Source organism: Ovis aries, chromosome 24, assembly GCF_016772045.2.
Source record: "Ovis aries strain OAR_USU_Benz2616 breed Rambouillet chromosome 24, ARS-UI_Ramb_v3.0, whole genome shotgun sequence".
Lineage (NCBI taxonomy): Eukaryota > Metazoa > Chordata > Mammalia > Artiodactyla > Bovidae > Ovis > Ovis aries.
In genome coordinates this window covers 21,557,744-21,581,407 of record NC_056077.1, presented here as the reverse complement: position 1 = coordinate 21,581,407, position 23,664 = coordinate 21,557,744, and the positions used below count along the sequence as shown (strand labels likewise).

The 23,664-nt window shown below is 48.0% G+C and overlaps 1 protein-coding gene across 2 annotated transcripts in view; it reads right to left on the bottom strand.

The window, feature by feature from the left end:
* The window catches only part of SCNN1B (sodium channel epithelial 1 subunit beta), a 73,623-nt gene that overhangs the window by 13,667 nt on the left and 36,292 nt on the right, over positions 1 to 23,664 (bottom strand). For both annotated transcript variants that reach the window (XM_027961473.3, XM_042239799.1), the window contains exons 2-4: positions 10,829 to 11,147; positions 7,589 to 7,865; positions 6,361 to 6,551 (exon numbers count right to left, since the gene is read on the bottom strand). In XM_027961473.3, the coding sequence (XP_027817274.1) occupies positions 6,361 to 6,551; positions 7,589 to 7,865; positions 10,829 to 11,147 (787 nt within the window). The remainder of the gene's footprint in view (positions 1 to 6,360; positions 6,552 to 7,588; positions 7,866 to 10,828; positions 11,148 to 23,664) is intronic.

The following is a 23,664-nucleotide window of genomic DNA, read 5'->3' as shown; positions in this document are numbered from 1 at the left end:
AACTGTGAATCACAGGCTTCCCTGTGGTTCAGTGGTCAGGACTCTGCCTTCCGATGGAAGGGGTCTGGGCTCTATCCCTGGTTGATGAGCTAAGATCCCACATAGCTTGCAGCCAAAATAAGCAATACTGTAACAAATTCAGTAAAAACTTAAAAAATAGTCCACATCCAAAAAAAAAAAAAAAACCAATTGTGAATCAGCCCGTAGCACGCCCCTCTTAGAACCTTCCAGAAGCTCCTTGCTGCTCTCAGAATAAAATGCAAATGCCCCACTTGGCTTCCTCCCCCTTGTTCATTGTACTCCAGAGACACTCCATGTTGTCTTCAAATTCAAGGCCCACTGCTCCTTGTGCCTGGAATATTCTCTGAGCAGATCTTCAAGTGTCTGGTTTCTTCTCCTCCTTCAGGTTTCATCTGCTCAGAGATGTCCCCTGACCTCCCTATGCAAAGTCACCTCCCAGTCACTTGACCATTTCCACCTGCTTATTTCCCTGGTGGCTCAGTGGTAAAGAATCCACCTGCCAATGCAGGAGATGTGGGTTGGGAAGATCCCCTGGCAACCCACTTCAGTATTCTTGCCTGGGAAATCCCATGGACAGAGGAGTCTGGCAGGCTACAGTCCATGTGGTTGCAAAGAGTTGGACACAACTTAGCAACTCAACAACAACAACATTCCCATGCTGGCATGCATCAGAAGCTGAATGCATCTTGACTTAATTGCTTATCAGTGGCCTCTTGCTTTAGAAAATAATCCCAGGGAGGACAGCTATCTGTCTGGAGGGAGAAAGAACCTAAAAGCTAAGAGCTCAGGCTTGGGAACCAGCCTGCCTGAATTTGACTTCTGGCTCTGCCAGTTACTCACTGGTGAGCTTGGGGGAAGTCACTTCACTTCCCTGGGCCTTGTTTCTCCCGCCCTAACACCAGGGCAACAACAGCACCCACCCAAAAGGACTAAGGTGGGGGCTGGAAGCTGAGCACACTGAATTGCTAGACAAATTCACCCCCGATCCTCAGAGCCTGGCACTCGGTAGACAGACACTCAGTAAATATTTGTTGGATAAATTATAATACATGATAAGAGTAGCAGCAGAGATAAGCCTGGAAGAGTGGATGTGGGGGTGGGGAGTGGGTCGGGGGAGGGTTCCTGGAGGAAATGAGGCCTGAGCTGAGACTTGAAGGATGAGTAAGAGGTAGCCGAGCTTTGCAGGTGCAGGGTGGACGAAGGGCACCCCAGGCTGGGGGTGGGAGTGAGGGTGGGGAGGACACTGAAGGCCCAGAGGGAAAAAACCGCTCTGGGCGGGCACCGTGGAGTCTCTCTCCCAGGGGGGATCAGGGCTGCGGCCACAAGGGAGGAAATGAGTGGGGAAAACCAGTTGCAGCTGGGCGCCAGCTCTGGAAAGAAAGACCCCGCCCCTGGGACATGGGCACGCGATGTTCCCAAGGAGCTGCCTCGGACACCTACCGCCCAGGAGCGGGAGGTGGCTCTGGGCGCGGCCAGATCCCCTCCTGTCCCAGGTTGCACTCTGAGGCTTGCCAACTATTTGCTTGTTGATAAATGTTCTTTACCTGAAGAGGCTGCTCCCTGCACTGGCTGACTCTGGCTCCAGCTAAGCGTTTCCCTCCCAAAACCTTCCCTGGAACAGAGGCTAGGCATAAAGACAGAGACCAGCCAGCTTCCTGCAAAGACTGGGAGATGGAGCACCCTAGTCGGGGGCCATACAATGACAGTGGCACTGGGTAGCAGGGTTTGGGGAAGGGAGAAACCGGAGGACCAACCCTTGAAGCAACAATGACACACATGTGCCTGAAAAAGTGAACGTGAAAGTCGCTCAGTTGTGTCCAACTCTGTATAGTCCATGAGATTCTCCAGGCCAGAATACTGAAGTGGGTAACTTATCCCTTCTCCAGGGGATCTTCCTGACCCAGGGATCAAAATGAGATCTCCCTCATTGCGGACAGATTCTTTACCAGCTGAGCCACCAGGGTAGCCCAAGAATACTGGAGTGGGTAACCAATCCATTCTCCAGGGGATCTTCCTGACCCAGGAATCGAACCAGGGTCTCCTGCACTGCAGGCGGATTCTTTACCAACTGAGCTATGAGGGAAGCCATATGTGCCTAGAGCTTGGTTTCTAAATCCCATTCTCCAATAAAAGGACTGGAGCTTCTCAGAGAAAAGGCTGATTCTAGGACTGGGGCATCTTTTAGTGCCAGAAAGTAAAGAAATACTAAAACAATAAATAAATGGATGAGGACACGTCGAAGGGACACAGGAGCCAACTGAAGGAGCTCTCAGTGGCCAACACTGGAACATTTTGAGTAATAAAATAAATAGTGTGGTATTGGATTACAACCCAAATATACAAGAGTCCATACTAGTATAAATAAATGATTGAATAAATAAACAAAAGGAGAAGACATTCTGTACAGAAGAATTCCAAATAGCGTCTGCTCCCCTCTCCAGGAGAAGTGGAGTTTAATCTCTCTCCCCGTGCCGCTTCCCCGACCCCACCCCGCAGAGTACAGGCTGAACTTAGAGCTCATGATACAGAGAGTGGCTGGAGAAGCTGAGCACACCCCACCTTAACCGAGGGAGGAGGGTCAACATCACGGGTGGTACTGAGTGGCTAACACGTACCCCCTGATAGGATGTGACAAGGAAGCCCTCCACCTCTGTGGTCTTCTTCCTCCAAACCCATCTTATCTGTATAAACCCAGATCAACGGCTTGCTATAAAACACCTGACCAGCACCCCGAAACGGTCACGGTCATCCAGAAGAAGGAAATCTGAGAAAGTGTCACAGTCGGAGGGGACAAAGGAGAATAACAACCGACAGCAATGTGGTCTCTTGGATGGAAGCCTGAGCAGGAAAAGATCATCAGGAAAAACCGATAAGTCCAAATAAAGTGTTGGGTTTGTTTACAAGTGATGTGGCCATGTTGGCTTCTTACTTTTGATAGATTACGTGGTGACTTAACATGTTATGGATAGGGGAAGCTGGGGGAGGAGTACCAGGGAACTCTGTGCACGCTCTTTGAAACTCTTCTATAAATCCAAAACTACTCCACAATAAAAAGTTAATCTTTAAATTGCTCCTATAATTCTTAGCATGTGCTTAGCACTGTTCTAAGCACTTTATCTGTATAAACTCACTTAATCCCCATGATAGCCTTATGAGGTCATTTCACTATCCCTATTTTCCAGATGAGAAAACTGAGACCCAGAGAAGCTAGGCAGTATGCCCCCAAACAAAAAAGTTGAAAGTATTAGTCGCTCAGTCCTGTCTGACTCTGCAACCCCATGGATGGTATGTAGCCCATCAGGCTCCTCTGTCCATGAGATTCTCCAGGCAAAAATACTGGAGTGGGTAGCCATTCCATTCTCCAGGGGATTGTCCCAACCCAGGGATCAAACCCGGGTCTCCTGCATTGCAGGTGAGTTCTTTACCATCTGAGCCACCAGGAAAGCCCAGCTGGTATTCAAATCCAGGTAGTTTGGTGTCAGGGTCCAAACGTGGCTCATACTTTCCTAGAACTCCAGTGGCTGCACCTGCAGCATTTGCTAATACGAGGCAGACAGGATGGAGACTAGGACAGAGTAAGGGAGCCAAAGTGTCTGGGGCCCAACACTGGGAGGGCAGAGAGAGGCATGTGTCCTCTGGCGCTGAGTCTGAGGCTAATTCAGGAAGATGGGCAACCAGTAGGCTGTGGGACCGAGAGGCAGCATGGAGGCGGGTGGACCAGGGTCTCCGTGCCAAGGAACCGCCGAGGGCTGAAGAAACAGGCTTGGGAAGGGTAGGCGGGGAAGGAAAATGATCTCGATTTCTGATGAGCGATGAAGTGACGCCAGGTGGGCCTGGCTCAGACTGCCACCTCGGCTACTCACCAGGTGTGTGACCTCAGAGCTGTTGCTTAACCTCTCTGAGCAGGGCTGTATCACATAAAACAAGGGCTTGTTGCCAGAGTTAGACTGACTGATTTTATACATGTGAAGTGCTAAGAATAGTGCCTGGACATAAGAAGGGTGCAATAAGTGTTAGCATCATTACTGAAGAATGAGTTCCTTGTGAAATGTGGGTTTAATGAGAGCAATACTGAGTTCATCACTACTGTCAGCCTGTCACGCACATTAACTTATTTAATATTCCAAAGAACCCAGAAGAGTAGGCATGGGCTTCCCAGGGGTGTCAGTGGTAAAGAACCTGCCTGCCAGTGTAGGAGACACAAGAGACATGGGTTCGATCCCTGGATTGGGAGGATCCCCCGGAGGAGGAAATAGCACCCACTCCAGTATTCTTTCCTGGGAAATCCCAAGGACAGAGGAGCCTGGCGGGCTACAGTCCATGGGGTTGCAGAGTCAGACATGACTGGGCACGCACATGCACGCAGAGTAGGCACTGTTGTTGCCTATTTTATGCAGGAGGAAAATGGAGGCATATCAAGGTTAAGACACTTGCTTGAAGCCACACAGTTGGAAAGACAGAGCAAGGATTTGAACCCAGTGGTCTAACTGCAGAGTCCAGCCTTGACCGCCTCACTAGATTTATTCCCCAGTCACAGCCACACCACAAAGTTATGCGGCCAACACCGGGTGCTGCCTGCCCATCAGCCATCTTCTAGTCACCTGACCCAAACAGGGCTGGCTTTGGAGGGCGCCATCTTGGCAACACGCACGCCATCCCCAGGCTGCCTCGGGCCCTGGATCAGGCCAGGAAGTCGCTCGGGGCTCTGTTTAGGGACCGCGCTGTGTGCAGAACACACATCTTTGAGCCCTGGGATCCCACTAAGGGTTGCTCACACAAAGCGCCAGGAACCGGGCAGCAGGTCCCAGTGGATCCTAACAGATCCCACTTTTTCAACTCACTTGCACTTCAGGGCATATTCTGACTGAGCAGACAAGCCATATGTTTTAAATTACCATATTACACCTCTCTCTTTTAGCTGTGAGGGTAAAGATGAACTTATAGGCACAGACCTCGTTTACTGGGTACCCACAACCTTAAGGCAGGCTGCCAGGAGTGGTGGGGTAGGTAGGCTCTGAAGCAAGTCCCCCCAGAGAGAGGGGTTGGAACCCAGCCTGCAACCAGCCAGCGAGGACGTGTGCCATCAGTGGGGGGCCGGCACGCAGTTCTTCCACCTGTAGCTCCCTCCTTCTCAGATTCTCACAAAGGGCCAGGTGGGCAGCTCTGCCCGCTCAGGGGGCCTTGAATCCTTGACACGACCTACACCTGCCCTGAGCCTGTGCTTTCTGGGGGACAGAATCAGCAGATTCTCGACAGAGGTTCCTGAGGATTCATGAGCTGACTGATGAGGGCTGAGGCCACAGTCCCTGGGAGTTTGAAACTGGTAGCCTGTCACTCGTCCAAAGTGGCAAGACTTGGCAAAAAGTCCCTTTCTCCAGAGACCTGAAGTGTAGGAAATCTTAGCCCCAGGCCAGGAGGACACTAGTGCCTCGGGCAAATGGGACCGGCCAAAGCCTGGGGCCAGACTCGGCGGTGGGGGGGGGGGGGGAGCAGCCGCTACACCAGGAGGCCTGCCACGAGGCCAGAGGGGCCGGGGGGCCTCAGCGGCTCGCCTGCCTATGCCCAGCCTCCCTTCCCGAGTGACTCGCCCGTGGAGTCTGTCCGACAGCTGGGGACAGAGCTGGGCTCTCAGACCCAGGGTCTGGATGGTCAGAAGCTGGAGGTGGCGGTGCGGGGAAGGAGGTGGAGATCTGTGGACCACGTGTAAGAGGACCTAGGCTTTCGGAGTTAACGCTGCCCTCATTCTGACATCTTCTCAACCCTGGCGTTGTTTGGGAAAATGGTGTTTATGCCAAAGGCTTCTAGGGCTCTGTTGTAAGTGCTGACATGAGCTGATTCATTTACTCTACATGAGACACAGATATGGTTATTGTCCCATCTTAGGGATGAGAAAACTGAGGGCAGTAGATGCTGGGCGTTGGAGGATAAAAGCTCATGGCTGCCCCTTCTCCCGCCTCCTTGCCTGGGAAGTTAGGAGACCCCCAGCCCATGCTCCTGGGGGTGGCACACATGCAGGGAGTGACTGATGGGGCCATGTGCAAGGGGCCAGGCCCCCACTTAAGGGAGGACAGCTCTGCGGTGCAGTTTACAGGGATGACGCCTGGGTTAGACGCTACCTGAGGCTACATCCTCCCTTAGCGCTGTCCTCTTTCCCTACAGACTGTCCCTAAAGCGATGCCCTCGGGACGTGATGGGGCTGTCAACGCATCCTCTTCTCAGATTCCCTCTAAGAAGCCGAAGACAGCAGGGTACAGACAACTGGGGTGCATGCTGAGTGGCCGAGCTGGGGTGTGGACCCAGGATGGGGACTCCGGCCTCGGGAGGCCCACTGGCTCTCACCTGTAGTTGCAGGGCTCTGCCCCAAAAAGGCAGGCCAGGATCAGCCGCTCGGCGGGGTAGCCCATGGCCACCAGCTCCTGGTTTGGAACCTGTGCGAAGATGTTGGTGGCCTGCAGGGTGTACCACTCCGTCACGGCCTGGGTGGCGCTGCTGAAGTTCCGGAAGGTGCATGTGGTTCCATTGTGGCTGCACTGCAGTGGGGGGGGGGGGGGGGTGCGGCGAGAGGAGTTCCTGTGGGTGGGGGCTGCTGCAGGGCCCCCCCACCCTAAAAGTCAGGGCAGCGAGGGTGCTGCTAGCTGCCCTTCCTTGGGTGGCACCTTGGTGCTGGGGTGGCCAGCGGCTGGGCTGGTGGGCAGTATGTTGGCACTCACAGTCACAAGGCTTGGGTTGTCCACTCACACACACAAAGCACCAGCCACCCCCATATAACATTGCCTCAGGCCTGAGCCAACTCACTTGCACACACATCCACACAGTCACGTCCACACAGACATCTTTCTAACACCTGCAGTCACATGACGTCCTGGCGTCACAACCACATACACACGTGTCCACATGCCTAGAGTCACACAAGTGGCCCCATACTCATGCTCACATGGACATGTGGGCAGCAGACACATTTGACCCTCCGCTCCCCCAACTCCACTCCCAGCCCCCTCCCAGACATCCAGAGGCAGCCCCCTGGAGGCCGGGTGGACCATGAAGGACTCGAGACTTCAGGTTCTGACCCCCTCTCTGATAGGGGAAGATCCTGACCACATATGGGGTATGGGAGGCAGTGGGGAGTGTATAGCCCCAGCCTGGGTCCCCAACCAGGGCGGATCATCAGAATCATCAGGAAGCCCATTAACAAGCCAGATTCCTGGGTCTGGGCCCAGAACTGCCCTTTCAGATTCTCTAAGAGTTGGGCCCAGGGCTCTGTGTAGTTACAGAGCCCCCAGGGATCCCAGGCACAGACAGGGAACCTTCTTCCCATCTGCAGGCTTGCGGGCATCCCAGCAGTCCAGTTTTGCTTTGGCAATGACTGTACAGCATAGCTGTGGTTTTCTACCTGCCCAATATTTATGCCCCTTCTCCTTCGCTCAGTCCATGTAGTCTGATAGAGGCTGACTTCACCCTCAGCTCTCCCCTAGCCAAGACCTAGATTAGTTAGGGAAAGAGACTCCCATCAGACTCACTGGAGAGGGCCCACTGTTTGAGCCATGCTTGGGGAGGGGGACCCACTTACTAGTCTCATGGCTACTTTGCACCTGCGGGCACTGCAGGGCCTTCCTGGTGCTGGGCTGCTGCTTGCTGAGCCATTGAAGTTGTCCTCAAACAGGTCAAGAACCACTGGGTGGTGGGGGTTCTGCTCGTTGATAAAGACCAGGGGCGTGTGGTGCCAGATAGACAGGTTCAGGGCCGTGGTGGCATTGACCTGGCTGAGCTCAGGACCCAGGATCCTCCCCAGGACTGCCTCCATCAGTGTGTCCAGGTCCTTCAGCAAATGCTGGACTTTGGAGTACCTAGGTGAGGGAGAGGGCCAGTCAGGGGGGCAAGGAGGGTAGCTGCAGAGCAGAGCAGCTGTAATTCAGTCCCCTCCTACTCCAGCGTGGCTGCCACCACGTGTGGAAGGCTGCTCCTCCCCGCGCCCAGCACCCACCTCGCGACCCACCCACCCATGCATCCATGCCTCCTTCCACCACCTGCTCACTCATTCTTCACCCAGTATTTGGTGAGTCATCTACCATGTGCCAAGTACACAGAGGCTATTATAGCAAACAAGACAGAAACAAGACAAGATGAAATTCTCATGCTACTGAGACAGAATCCTCTGGTTATTGATCCCTCATCATGTGTCAGGTGCTAGGTGTTCCCTGCATCTTCTTTGAGTTAATTTATAAATAAAATTCTACAATGACCCCCCACATGTGGATAAAGAAACTCTGGGAGTTGCTATGATTTCCTGAGCTCACCCCACTGAAGAAGGCGCAGAGCTGAGAACCTGGGTTTGGTGGGCCCCAGTTGGTATCTGTGGGTGCACAGGGTTCGGACTTCTTCCTAGGAGGGGTATAATATTGGAAGAGGGGCAGGTCTGTGACCTTAAAGTCCTAAATCTCCAGCAGCAATTTGGGGCATAGGAGCCAGTTTCAGCAGGGAAAAGACTGTGGGGTTGGGATCCAGGATCTTCTCAGTCCCGGAGGTTCCCATACTGGAAATGGTGACCAGTCAGTCCGGCAGAAATGTGTCCACCCCTTTCCACCAGGCCCTAGGTTGGGGGGCTCCAAGCCCTGCACCCCTGTCACTACAGAGCCCAATTTATCCAAGACACTGCCCAGAGTGCGGTCTGCAGGGTGGTGTGTGTCAGCTCTGGCTGGAGGACTTCCTGTAGGAGAGGGCACTAAACCCTGGATATAGGCCCAAGGGCTAGTATGCAGGCGGCCAGCAGCCAGAGCTAACATCAGTCACAGATGCTGACACTGCCTGTCCCCTGATCACCAAACCAGCCACCTCTGTGCGCACAGGGAGGGGAGGACTGGGAATGTGCTGGGCTGTGGGGTGGGGGCTGCTATTATAGCCTGGATGTCTACAGCTGCTGTCAAGGTTGGTAAGATCTGGGTTTGAATTCCAGCATGCCACTTAATGGGCTTCCTTGGTAGCTCAGCTGGTAAAGAATCTGCCTGCAAAGCAGGAGACCCTGGTTTGATTCCTGGGTCAGCAAGATCCCCTGAAGAAGGCATAGGCTATGCACACTCCAGTATTCTTAGGCTTCCTCGGTGGCTTAGATGTTAAAGAATCTGCCTGCAATGCGGGACACCTGGGTTTGATCCATAGATTAGGAAGATTCCCTGGAGAAGGGCCGGCAACCCACTCCAGTATTCTTGCCTGGAGAATCCCCGTGGACAGGGGAGCCTGGTGGGTTACAGTCCATGGGGTTGCAGAGTCGGACACGACTGAGGGCATGCCACCTAATATCTGTGTGACTGTGGGTAGGGTAACCTCTCTGAGGCTCTCTTCTCTCATCTGTGAAATAGTGGGGGGTTAAACATTTACCCTAGAGGATTTTTGGAGGATTCAATAGGGTGATGCTTATAAGCAGGGTCTGTTATTATAACTATTAAGAGTTTTCTTGAGTAGATTCAGAGACCCACCCAAGCAAGGAAGAACAGCCCTATGACCAGAATGAGGTGACTTTCTGATAACTGGAAATGTAACCAGGAAGTATGATTTTCCTTCCAGGACCTCCTTTTGGACAAGAACGTTTCCTGTGACTCAGACAGGCTGGCTCATTTTTCAGCCCCTTGAATGCACCAGGCTCTGTCTCACCCCAGAACCTTTGCACGTACTATGTCCTCCACTTGGAGCACTCTCTTCCTTCCACCTGGCTGACGTCTACTCATTTGCTGGGGCATTTTTCTGTGACCCCCTGCCTTTCGTCAACCGACTAGGCTGGGTCTCCTTGGGTGTCTCCTTCCTAGGCCTTGCCATCCAGTGGTTAAACAGTGGCAGCTCTGGAGTCAGATAAGACCTAGATTAGAATCCCACAGTTGTCCACTGTGTGTCTCCGGGCAAGTTCCCTCGCCACTCTGAATCTCCATTTCCTGACCTGTGCACTGGGGCTACTAGAGTAGTGCCCCCCCCCCCACCCCAGAGTGGTTGTGTGGATTAGAATGACACGAATTATCCAAAGAACACTCAACATATTGCCTGGCATTTAGGCAATATTATGAACTGCACTCAATGCATGGTTGCTATAGATGGCTGGAAGATTTCCTGTAGGAGAGGGCACTAAACCCTGGATACAGGTCCAGTTTAATCCTCACGATGAGAATGATTTCAATATGTATGGAAGAAAAGATGAATGTCTGTTTTCTCTGGGAGGCTGTGATGAGGACAGGAGGAACTTTGTTTAAGTTACAGATGTATTTCTGGTGCCCCATAACAGTGCCTGGCTATAGCAGTGTGTTAGTTGCTCAGTTGTGTTATTCTTTATGACCCCATGGACCGTAGCCTGCCAGGCTTCTCTGTCCATGGAATTCTCCAGGCAAGAATACTGGAGTGGGTAAGCCATTCCCTTCTCCAGGAGTTCTTCCCGACCAAGGAATCAAACCTGCATTGCAGGTGGATTCTTTACCATCTGGGCCACAAGGGAAGCCCCAGTAGTAGGTGGCAATAGTAGGTGCTCAATAAATACACACTGAACCAATAAATAGGCTCAGTGTGACTGAGCCTGGCGTGCTGCAATTCATGGGGTCGCAAAGAGTCGGACACGACTGAGCGACTGAACTGAACTGAGTATGACTGAAGGGACTACCAGGTATTTTTGGAGGTTCTTTTTAAGCTGAGTAGGTTTATGAATTTTGAATCTTACTTGCTGCAAAGAGGGAAAGAGACAGAGAGAGAGAAAGAAAAAGGAGGAAATGGGAAAGGACGGAAAATGAAGGGAAGCAGCCCTGCTGAGACCAGCCGTGCTCCAGGGACCACCTACTGGAAGGGGCTGGCGTTGCAGATGGTGACGGCGGGGAAGTCCATGGTCTTGAAGCCGATGGAGAGGGAGACGCTGACCTCCCAGTTCAGGTAGGTCTTGATGAAGAGGCCCCACTGCCAGCAGACGAGGGAGGTGAAGAGCAAGGTGAGCACGAACCACATGGCCTTCTTCTTGGGCCCCTCGCAGATGATGCGCTTGGGCCCATGGGTGTTGGTGTTGTCACAGTACCACACCAGCAGCTCCTTGTATGTGTAGCCGGGGCCCTTCTGCAGCCGATGCAGGCCCTTGAGCAGGTACTTCTTCAAGTGCATCGCGGCTCCTGCAGAGACAGCCGCGAGAGCCACGTCAGATACCACGCCAGCCTCACGTCCCAGGATCTCCCAGCTGTGACCAGAGCATGGGCACTGGAGACAGGCAGGCTGGCCCTCTCTCCATTCCTCCCCACCTCCCTCCCTTCCATCTTGCCATTTATCATCCAGCCAGCTGGGTGCTAAGGCACTAAAGTCATGTCCAATTTGGTGTGACCCTATGGATTGTAGCCTACCAGGCTCTTCTGTCCATGGGATTCTCCAGGCAAGAATACTGGAGTGGGTTGCCATGGCCTCCTCTAGGGGATTTCCCCGACCCAGGGATCCAACCTCAATCTCTTACAACTCCTGCATTGGTAGGTGAGTTTTTTACCACTAGTGCCCACCCCAAAACCTTTATTAAGTGCCTACTGTATGCCAGGCACTTAATTAGCCCCTCTGAACTCAGTGATGTGCAAAATGGACATGGTTTCTTCCCTCTGGGAATTTCCAGCTTAGTGGACAAGTTACTTAAACTCTCAACTTCTTAGGTTCTCCGTGTGCAAAACAGGGACAGCTGTACCTAGTTTTTACACAATTGTGAGAGGGTGAACTTGACTGATGCCTAAAAGGTGCTAAACACAGTGCCCAGCACAGACAAAGTGCTGGCTGCCTTTACAGCAGCTGTTAGTGCTGAGACAGACATCAGTCATATAACCCATCAGAATGAGTAGTTAGGAAATGTGACAGGAAGGATGAGGACCCTGAGCGCCCAGAGGCAGGAGACAGTGGTGGTTAAGAATGAGGACTCTGGAGCGAAATGCCTGGCTTTGAATCTTGGCTCTGCTACTTTCTAGCTGGGTGACTTTGAGCAAATCACTTTCTCAGTGGCTCAGTTTCCTCATCTTATAAAATGGAGATAATAATGGTCCCCACCTCACAAGGTTGCTGTGAAGACTGAAATGAATGAAAATACAGAGTGTCGATTAAGGCCTGGCACCTAAGCGTCAGCTACCATTGTTACAAATAAATATCACTCCTCCTAAATCTGGGAGTGAGTTCTTGGAAGAGTTGAAAGGGAGGGCAGGAGAGGAGTGGTGGTGGGCAGCGGGCAAGGCCTTGTGGGCCAGGCTGAGGATCGGGGTTTCAGCGGCGGTGAGACGCTGTCAACTCTGCAGTGTGAAAAGATCACCCAGCTGCTTGGTGGAGACGGACCGGAGTTGGTGAGGGTGGTCCAGGAGCCCTGGGAGCTAGCTGAGGTTCATCCAGCAATAGGAAACCTTCCGAGACTATTTCCCACCTGCGTGAGCAGACAGGGCTCTTGGGATGTTAACCAAGAAACTTGTCAAAGAGCCTGGCAGATGATGGTGTCTCAGGAAATACCTGCTTCCTCCTTCCTTCTCCCCAGATACAGAGCTGGAACCTGCTGCAGGAGTACCCCAGCCCCATCCCTGGAGCCCCAAAAGGCCAGACTTCCTTTGTGAAGTTGTCCTGACTCCCTGGCTGGAATGACCCCTGCCTTCCTCTCAGAGCCTCTGTCTCTCTGGGGGCTCTGCGGTGGGCAGGGCGGTGCCTGCTTCCCAGAACCCCCTCCCCCAGCTCTGATGTTCCCACATGAACCCCTCGCCCAAGTTCAGTGGGTGTGGGTGGCCAAGCCACCATGCCTAGCTCTGGGGCAGGGGTCTCGCATCACCCCAGTTTGGACCATTGGAATTCAGTTCTGTTACTTTATACTGGAGTAACTGAGGAAGTGTGGGCTTGCCAGGTGGCTCAGTGGATAAAGAATCTGCCTGCAATACAGGAGATAAAGGAGACATGGGGTCAGTCCCTGAGTCAGGGAGATCCCCTAGAAGAGGGCATGGCAACCCACTCCAGTATTCCTGCCTGGAGAATCCTCCCCACAGACAGGAGAGCCTGGTGGGCTACAGTCCACGGGGTCATAAAGAGTCAGACACAACTGAAGCAACTGAGCCACATGCATCCAACTGAGGCACCAACCTCCCTTTCAGCTAAGACTACTAAGCTGGTGGTGTTTGGCATCACAGATGGGGAGAGACTGCCTGAAAGGAAAGCCAACACAGAGGAAAGCAGAGCCATGAGACCGAGGTTTCTGACAACATCACGTGAACACCTGGATCCAGCCATTGCTGAAGCCATTTATTCCATTTATTTACTCAGCAGCTACGGGAACCAGTAAATTTTCTTTCTTACTCATGCTGATACAAACTGGATGTCTGTCATTTGCAACCAATGAGAAAGAAATTCTCCCTGTTCTACTCTGTGTCATACTTACTTGTCCTGTGCTTTGTCACTGTCCTGACGTCATAAGCCCCCCAAGGGTTCCAACACTGTATTCCCAACAAGCCCAGCACAATGCCTGGGATACCACTGAATAATGAAATGAATGACGCCAGGCCTTGATATCTAAACAGAGATCTTAAACTTACCCAAGCATGCTCACTGCTGACCTAATTTTCTGACACAGTAACACTTCTCACCTTCCTGGTCAAAGCACTAAGGGCTGTACTGGCTAACTCCACTGTCTCTGCTCTCTGATGGGAGGCAAGCCCCATGTGCCTCTCCAGGCTATCATGGCTGGTGGACAGATGTTCACAGACTAACCCAACCCCTCTTTTTCCCAGAGAGCCCATTCCCTGCTCTGGCAAAATAAAGTAATAATAATTATAATAACAACTACGAGAATAACATCAAAGTACTGAGTATTTACCATGATCCAGGCACCACAATGTGCTTCTTATGTTACTTCATTCCTTATGTTACTTCAATCCACAACCCTAAACCCGGAAAGAACTGGGGCTTCATCTGTCTTGTATGGTCCAGCACCTCAAGGCCCAAGAGGTGAAGAATACATTCAGTTCAGTTCAGTCACTCAGCCATGTCCGACACTTTGAGACCCCATGAATCGCAGCACACCAGGCCTCCCTGTCCACCACCAACTCCCGGAGTTCACTCAGACTCTCGTCCATCCAGTCGGTGATGCCATCCAGCCATCTCATCCTCTGTCGTGCCCTTCTCCTCCTGCCCCCAATCCCTCCCAGCATCAGAGTCTTTTCCAATGAGTCAACTCTTCACATGAGGTGGCCAAAGTACTGGAGTTTCCGCTTTAGCATCATTCCTTCCAAAGAAATCCCAGGGTTGATCTCCTTCAGAATGGACCGGTTGGATCTCCTTGCAGTCCAAAGGACTCCCAAGAGTCTTCTCCAACACCACAGTTCAAAAGCATCAATTCTTCGGCACTCAGCCTTCTTCACAGTCCAACTCTCACATCCATACATGACTACTGGAAAAACCATAGCCTTGACTAGATGGACCTTAGCCGGCAAAATAATGTCTCTGCTTTTGAATATGCTATCTAGGTTGGTCATAACTTTTCTTCCAAGGAGTAAGTGTCTTTTAATTTCATCACTGCAGTCACCATCTGCAGTGATTTTGGAGCCCCCCAAAATAAAGTCTGACACTGTTTCTACTGTTTCCCCATCTATTTCCCATGAAGCGATGGGACCAGATGCCATGATCTTGGTTTTCTGAATGTTGAGCTTTAAGCCAACTTTTTCACTCTCCTCTTTCACTTTCATCAAGAGCCTCTTTAGCTCCTCTTCACTTTCTGCCATAAGGGTGGTATCATCTGCATATCTGAGGTTATTAATATTTCTCCCAGCAATCTTGATTCCAGCTTGTGTTTCTTCCACCCCAGCACTTCTCATGATGTACTCTGCATATAAGTTAAATAAGCAGGGTGACAATATACAGCCTTGACATACTCCTTTTCCCATTTGGAACCAGTCTGTTGTTCCACGTCCAGTTCTGAGTGTTGCTTCCAGACCTGCATACAGATTTCTCAAGAGGCAGGTCAGGTGGTCTGGTATTCCCATCTCTTTCAGAATTTTCCACAGTTGATTGTGATCCACATAGTCAAAGGCTTTGGCATAGTCAATAAAGCAGAAATAGATGTTTTTCTGGAACTCTCTTGCTTTTTCGATGATCCAGCGGATGTTGGCAATTTGATCTCTGGTTCCTCTGCCTTTTCTAAAACCAGCTTGAACATCAGGAAGTTCATGGCTCCAATAAAAAGTTGTGGAAGAAATTGACCCAGGGTCTCTCTGATATATACTCTCATGCATTCTCCTTTAACCATTCTGATTCAGTCAAGAAGAAAGTCTTAGGTCACTAACATCGGTCTGAAAGTGAAAGTGTTAGTTGCTCAGTAGTGTCCAACTCTTTGCGTCCCCATGGACTAAAGCCCACCAGGCTCTTCTGTCCATGGAATTCTTCAGGCAAGAATACTGGAGTGGGTTGCCATTCCCTTCTCCAGGGGATCTTCCTGACCCAGGGATCGAACCTGGGTCTCCCACATTGCAGGCAGATTCTTTACCCTCTGAGCCACCAGGGAAGCCCATCCATCTAAGCCCCTCTAATCTCCCAGCTTAACAATGAGACCTCAAGCTCAGAGCCTGGTCAGGCAATGGTTGTTGTTGAGTTGTTAAGTCATGTCCTACTCTTTAACCCCCTATGGACTGTGGCTGCCTGGCTTCTGTGTCCTCCGCTATCTATCTGGTATCAACAACCTTCTGTTTTCACTGGGCTTCTTTTTTTTTTTTTAATTTAAATTTATTTTAATTGGAGGCTAATTACTTTACAATATTGTATTGGTTTTGCCATACATCAACATGAATCCACCACGGGTGTACAGGTGTTCCCCATCCTGAACCCCCCTCCCACATCCCTCCCTGCACCATCCCTCTGGGTCATCATAGTGCACCAGCCCCAAGCATCCTGTATCCTGCATTGAACCTGGACTGGCAATTCGTTTCACATATGATATTATACATGTTTCAATGCCATTCTCCTAAATCATCCCACCCTCTCCCTCTCCCACAGAGTCCAAAAGACTGTTCTATACATCTGTGTCTCTTTTGCTATCTCGCATACAGGGTTATCGTTACCATCTTTCTAAATTCCATATATATGTGTTAGTATACTGTATTGGTGTTTTTCTTTCTGGCTTACTTCACTCTGTATAATAGGCTCCAGTTTCATCCACCTCATTAGAAATGATTCAAATGTATTCCTTTTTAATGGCTGAGTAATACTCCATTGTGTATATGTACCACAGCTTTCTTATCCATTCATTTGCTGATGGACATCTAGGTTGCTTCCATGTCCTGGCTATTACAAACAGTGCTGCGATGAACATTGGGGTACAACGTCACTCATTATCAGAGAAATGCAAATCAAAACCACAATGAGGTACTATTTCACACCAGTCAGAATGGCTGTGATCCAGAAGTCTACAAGCAATAAATGCTGGAGAGGGTATAAAGGGAACCCTCTTACACTGTTGGTGGGAATGCAAACTAGTACAGCCACTATGGAGAACAGTGTGGAGATTCCTTAAAAACTGGAAACAGAACTGCCTTATGACCCAGCAATCCCACTGCTGGGCATACACACAAAGGAAACCAGAATTGAAAGAGGCATGTGTACCACTGGGCTTCTTTTTAAGAGGGATCTTCTGTTAATAAACAAGAGATACTGGCTTTTGCTTTAGGTTCATAGATACATGTAAGTTAAAAAAAAAAGAGAAATTGATTTTAAAATATTGATTAAACAATAGTATTACATGCAACAAGAACTGTGAATGGTAGGTAAATAACGGAAGTTTGTTGAGTACTGTCTTATCACCTAACTAGTCTGGGACATTAGCCAAGTTAAAATCAATAAATGCTATAAACAACTTTATGTTGTTCTTGTCAGATTTCACCTCCCGGGCGACAGGTGGCCTGTGTTTGGAATGTATACACACCTTGTGTAGAAAGGTTTGAATTAGCTTACAGCTTAAACCAACCCAAACAAGCCCAGTGGAGACCAAGTCCAGGTATGAACTCGGGAAGAGCGGATGCAGTCGGTCATACTTCAAGAGTCACAGATTATTATCTATACCTTGTCCCTGAACTTGTGGTAACATTCCTGGCAGCAAATGAAGAAGCCATAAATGCCGTGTACAACCATTTCTGTTTTCTTCTAAGAGAAAACATCTGCTCACTTTCAGACGCAAATTGCACTTGAGATTTGACTCAGTGTCCTAGCGGATGGATAATGAGAAACCCAGTGTGTGTCTCTACTTATTATTTTGACAAAAGACACATAAATATTGATACTATTTAATACGGTCAGTTCTTCTGAACCCTCTATTCGATGTTGCAAATGGATGACCCATGAGCCGTATTGGGTTTGCAAAAGTTTTTGTGGTTGTTAGCATATGTGTCCATGCTTAGTCACTCAGTCGTGTCCAAATCTCTGCAACCTCATGGACTGTAGCCCACCAGGCTGCTCTTTCCATGGGGATTCTGCAGGCAAGCATACTGGAGTGGGTTGCCATGCCCTCCTCCAGGGGATCTTCCCTACCCAGGCATTGAACCCAGGTCTCCTGCATTGCAGGAGGATTCTTTATCATCAGAACCACCAGGGAAGCTGCATAGTATTTTAACAAATATATAATTTCCTTTTGTAAATAACAGTTTTGTTGAGATAGAATTCACATACTATATAACTCACCCATTTAAAGTGTAGATTCAGCGGGTTTTAGTATATTCACAGAGTTGTTCATCCATCACCACAATATATTTTAAAACATTTTCATCTCCCCCTGAAAGAAACTGTACCCATCACCAGTCACTCCCCACTCCTTCCTCTACCCCACCCCACCTCCAGGCAACCACTAATCTATGTTCTGTCTCTATAGATTGCCTATTTTGGACATTTCATATAAATGGAACTATATATTATCTGGTATTTTGTGACTGGCCTTTCACTTAGCATCGGTCAGAACAGTTGCTCAGTCGTGTCCGACTCTTTGCGACCCCATGGACTGTAGCCTGCCAGGCTCCTCTGTCCACGGGATTTTCCAGGCAATAGTCCTGGAGTGGATTGCCATTTCCTTCTCCAGGGGATCTTCCCAACCGAGGGATCGAACCCAGGTCTCCCGCATTGTAGACAGACGCTTTACCGTCTGAGCCACCCGGGAAGTCTTCACTTAGCACAAGCTTTTAATTTTCATGATGCCCAACTTGTCCATATTTCCTTTATTGTTTATGCTTTGGAATGGTATCTAAGAGTTCATTGCTTAACTCAAGGTCATAAAGAATCATTCCTATGATTTATTCTAAGAGTTTTATAGTTTTAGATCTTACTTTGAGGTCTTTGACCCAGTTTGAATTAATTTTTGTATATGGTGTGAGGTAGGGGTTCAGTTTCATTCTTTCACATGAGGATAACCACTTACGCCAACACCAAGACTATTCTTTCCCCTATTTAACTGTCTCAGTGCCCTTAGTGTTTTTTTTTTTAATTATTTAATTTAAAGAAAACTTATTGGGAGGTGGGAGGGAGGCTTAAAGTGGGAGGGGACATGTGTATACTTATAGCTGATTCATGTTGATATATGGCAGAAACCAACACAATATTGTAAAGCAATTATCTTCCAATTAAAAATAAATTTTCAGAAATAAATAAATGAAAAAATAAAGAAAACCTCAATAAGTGGAGATATTCATGGATCAGAAGTCACAATGTTGATAAGATGTCAATTAACCTCAAATCAATCTCTAGAATTAATTCAATTTAAATCAAAATCCCAGCAGACATGATATAGAAATTAACAAGTGATTTCAAACATTACATGGAAAAGTAAAAACACTAAAATGGAAAAAAAAACTTTTGAAAAAGAACAAAGTTGAAGGACTTAACTTACTATAAAGTACAGTCATCAAAACAGTGCAATATTGGTGTGATGATAGGCATACTAATAGAGATATTAGTCAATGGGATGGAATAAACTCTAGAAATAGACCTAGAAAGGTGCCAAGGTAATTCATGCAGAATGGATAATCTTTTCAACAAAATATGCTGCAATAATGGATATCTTTATAAGAAAAAGGAATCTCAACTCCTACTTCACACTTAAGATTGACTGGAAATGGATCTGAGACCTAAATACATGTGCTAAAACTGTAAAACATCCAGAAGAAAGTATAAGAGAAAAATCGGTGCAATACTGCAGTAGGCAAAAGACCTTTTAGATAGAACACTAATGTTATGAATGATAAAAGAAAAAAAATTGTCCTTTATTAAGTAATTAATTCTTCTGCTTTTCAAAACACTTTCAAGGAAATGCAAGAGTAAGTCACTGGGAGAAAATCCTTGTATGTCTGACAAGGAATTTGTATGCAGAATATGTAAACAACCCCTACAACTCAACAATAAGACAACCCCTCCCCTCCAAAAGGGAAAAAGATTTTTAAAAACCTTTCGTAAAAGAAGATATGTGAATGGCTCATAAGGGCCTGAAAAGATGCCTAACATCATTAGTCACTGGGGAAATGCAAATCAAAACCACAGTGGGACACCATTTCCCACCCACTAGAAGGACTGACAGTATCTAGTGTTAGGGAAGATGTGGGGGAATCAGACTCTCCTGCATAATTGGCTGGAATGGTATAGTCACTCTGGAAAACTTTGGCAGTTCTCATAAAGTTAAACAGGCACTGATCATACAACCTTGCAGGGCCCCTCTTATTTGTCCAAGAGAACCAAAAACATAGGCTCACACATAATGTGCACATATATACTCACAGCAGCCTTGTTCATTAATAATTGCAGCCTTATTCATTAATCCAAACTGGAAACAAGCAACTGTCCACCAACAGGTGAGTGAATAACCTGTTTCATATCTATACAATGGAATACTATTCAGTAATAAAAGGAACCAACTGCTTATATATACAATGACATGGATGGATTTTTTTTTTAAAGCTACTATGCTGAGGAAAAGAAGCTAGACACAAAAAGGGTACATACCGTACAATTCTATTTATATGAAGCCCTGGCAAAGACACAGCTAATCTACAGTGATAGAAAGCAGAACAGTGATTCTCTGGGCCTGATGTGAATAGCGAATCCACCCAAAGTGTAAACCAGGCAGCCTTTTGGAGGTGATGCAAGTATTCTATATCTTGAGTGAGATGGTGGTTACTTAGATGATGCATTTGCAATAACCCATCAAATGCTCGGAGAAGGCGATGGCACCCCTCTTCAGTACTCTTGCCTGGGAAATCCCATGGGCGGAGGAGCCTGGTAGGCTGCAGTCCATGGGGTCACTAAGAGTCGGACATGACTGAGCGACTTCACTTTTACTTTTCACTTTCATGCATTGGAGAAGGCAATGGCAACCCACTCCAGTGTTCTTGCCTGGAGAATCCCAGGGACGGGGGAGCCTGGTGGGCTGCCGTCTATGGGGTCGCACAAAGTCGGACACGACTGAAGTGACTTAGCAGCAGCAGCAGCATCAAATGCTATACTTAAAATGGAAGTATTTTGTCTGCAAATTACATCTAAATAAAGTTTTAACAAAACATTTAAATCCATGCCATCTCAAAATTATGCAAGTTCACATTTTAAAGAAATAAAGATTTTCTTCAACTTTTAAAAAATCAGAAAGATTTGATAATTGTCCCCACATGGCAGTTTCTTCTAGAAAAGCCCTCCTTAGCCTGTGCTCCCCAGTTCACCCCAACTCTCCCCATTTTCATATTTTCTTAGCTCAGCTCACTTCACTCTTTTTTTAATTCCCTGCCTTGGCTTATGTGGACATCTGACTCTGTGACCCCTATAAATTGTAGGTCAGATGCTATCATTAAAATCCCCTGTACTTAATTTTGCAGCAAAACCTCAATTATCCAAGATTATCAGGGAATAAGAGTTCTGGGTAGCTGGATTTTTATAGTTAATTGAAGGTTAACCTGAAAATGGACTGGACTCGATATTGAAAAAATCTTTCATGTTTCTGCCTCTTGAGCCCCAGGGCATGACTGACTCTTTGTTCTTGAGAACTTAGCCAGGTCGGAGCGATTGATGGGGCTAACTGTACCAGGCTGGAGAGGGTGAAGGAGGGCTTTCGAGGGGCAGTTGGAATTGCTCCAAGGACCAGGACATTCCCTGGATGTCATTTTTGTTCATAAATGCAAATATGCCCATTCCAGACACCTTGATTTTGGCCTCTAAATACCATTCTCGACTACAATGAACCAGGGCTTCTTAGAAAAACTGCTGATACAAGTTTTGATGCAGGAAACGTACAAGATGAGCCTGAGATCTCTTACTATCCAGAAAACAAAGGAAGCTATAAAAGACTACTTGTTGCTGTTGTTTAGTCGCTAAGTTGTATCCATTCTTTTGTGACCCTGCGGACTGTAGTCCACCAGGCTCCTCTGTCTATGGGATTCTCCAGGCAAGAATGCTGGTGTGGGTTCCCATTTCCTTCTCCAGGGGATCTTCCCGACCCAGGGATGGAACCCATGTCTCCTGAATTGGCAGGTGAACTTTTTACTACTGAGCCATCAGGGAAACCCCATCAAAGACTATTCGGGTGGGTCAAAGGACTCTTTGAAGGGATTTTTACTGGCAAAGATGGGACAATTTGAACATCTTTAAAAAGAAAGTATGGGATTAATTGAAATATATTAAATGCATAAAACCCACGAGTTCATAATAATATTGAAACAAGAGGGAGTAAGTAGAACATTAATGTTATTTATAAATTCATTAATAAATAGGTCCCCTATAGGTTGTTACACCTACATTAGGGGCGCTAGCAGATATTATATGTTCAATAAATTCCTTAATTTTCTGCAAGGATCTGTAAAGTTGAAAACCCAGCCTGTTTCTGTATGGTCCTCAGTCTCAGAATACTATTTATGTTTTCAGTGCATGCATGCATGCTAAGTCGCTTCAGTCGTGTCCAACACTGTGACCCCATAGAAAGCAACCCACCAGGCTCCTCTGTCCACAGGATTCTCTAGGCAAGAATACTGGAGTGGGTTGCCATTTCCTTCTCCGATGTTTTCAAAGAGTTAAAAAAAAGAGAACACGCAGTGTCTGTGGCCCACAAAGCCTTAACTATTAACTATATCTGGCCCTTTACAGAAAAAAAATTTGTCAAAATCTGATTTACTGTGTCCTATATGTTTGCATTAAATAAGAGGAAATCCTTAAACTGGGTTGGGTTTTCATATAAGTATTTGTAAGTTTGATTTCATTATTTGCCCCCCAAATACCTGCTAATTCAATGTTTCCCAAATGTCAATCATTTGCATACCACCCGAACGGTTTTCACTAAATCGCTATAGCACTTGTATCATTAGTCACTTAATATATAACATCATCTGAATTCACCTGTTTTCCTCGAAAAAATTCACCCTCATCCTAAGCAACACTATGCCTGTGGATGTTTGATGTGCTAAGCCATTTTTTTCTTAATGCATGTTAGAATAGTTCTATGATTTTAAAAAGGGTTCCCGTCAGAAGACTGGCTTCCCTCGTGGCTCAGATGGTAAAGCGTCTGCCTGCAATGCAGGAGACCCAGGTTCGATCCCTGGGTTGGGAAGCTCCCCTGGAGAAGGAAATAGCAATCCACTCCAGTATCCTTGCCTGAAAAATCTCATGGATGGAGGAGCCTGGTAGGCTACAGTTCATGTGGTCGCAAAGAGTCGGACACGACTGAGCGACTTCACTTTCACTCAAAAGATTAAAACCATCTTCCTTACGACTCTGGAAGAAATGCGCTGTTGACTGTTTTCTGCCCACTTGAAACATACCCTCTCTCTCAAGCACTTCCTCCTGTGTCTTTCAGGGATGTTGGGGTAGCCAGAGTTATGCCCATTTCACAGAGACGGTAGCCAGAGTACAGAGGCACAGTGAGTGGGGCAGATCTGGAAATAGAAGCCTGGTTACCTGCCTTCCAGGCACCTCTCACCACACGCTTGATGGGATCTCTGGCTTCTGTTCTGGTGGGTGCTGGGAAAGTCTGCAATGTAGCGATAGGCTGTCTCCTCTGTATGGGCTTATGGACCTCCTTCACCCAAGGCCGTAGTTCACAGGCCTCTAGGGGTCCTTCCATGAAACCAAATAAAGCAGTGTGGTTGATAAGATAAAACCTTAAAACAGTGGCTCCGGGGTGGGATGGGGTCGGGGGAGCTGTGGGTGGGGGTGGGGGTAGAAAAGAGGGAGGGTAAGAGAGGGGAAGAGGATTAACAGGAACAAACTACTAGGTATAAAATAGATGAGATACAAGGATGGGAATATAGCCAATATTTTATAATAGCTTTATATGGAGTATAACCTATAAAAATATTCAATCACTATGCTGTATACTTGAGCCTAGTCTAATAATGTAAGTCAACTGTACTTCAATAAAAAAAAAGGTGGCCCCTCCAGTCCTCTAGGAGAGAAGGATGCAATGGTCCTATTTGAGCTGCTCAGAGATGGAGAATGCTGCCAAGGTCTGTCATTAAGTGAGAGATAAGAAAGGGCAGAACCATAAATAAAGCAGGGGTGCATTTGTGTAGAAAAAAGAGAACTAGTATAGAGATATTTAGTTGCGTGCACAATCCACCTCCAAGGGGATATGCAACAAAGTCCTGACATAAACTGCCTTCAAGAAGGGGAACTGGGGGCTTCCCTGGTAGTCCAGTG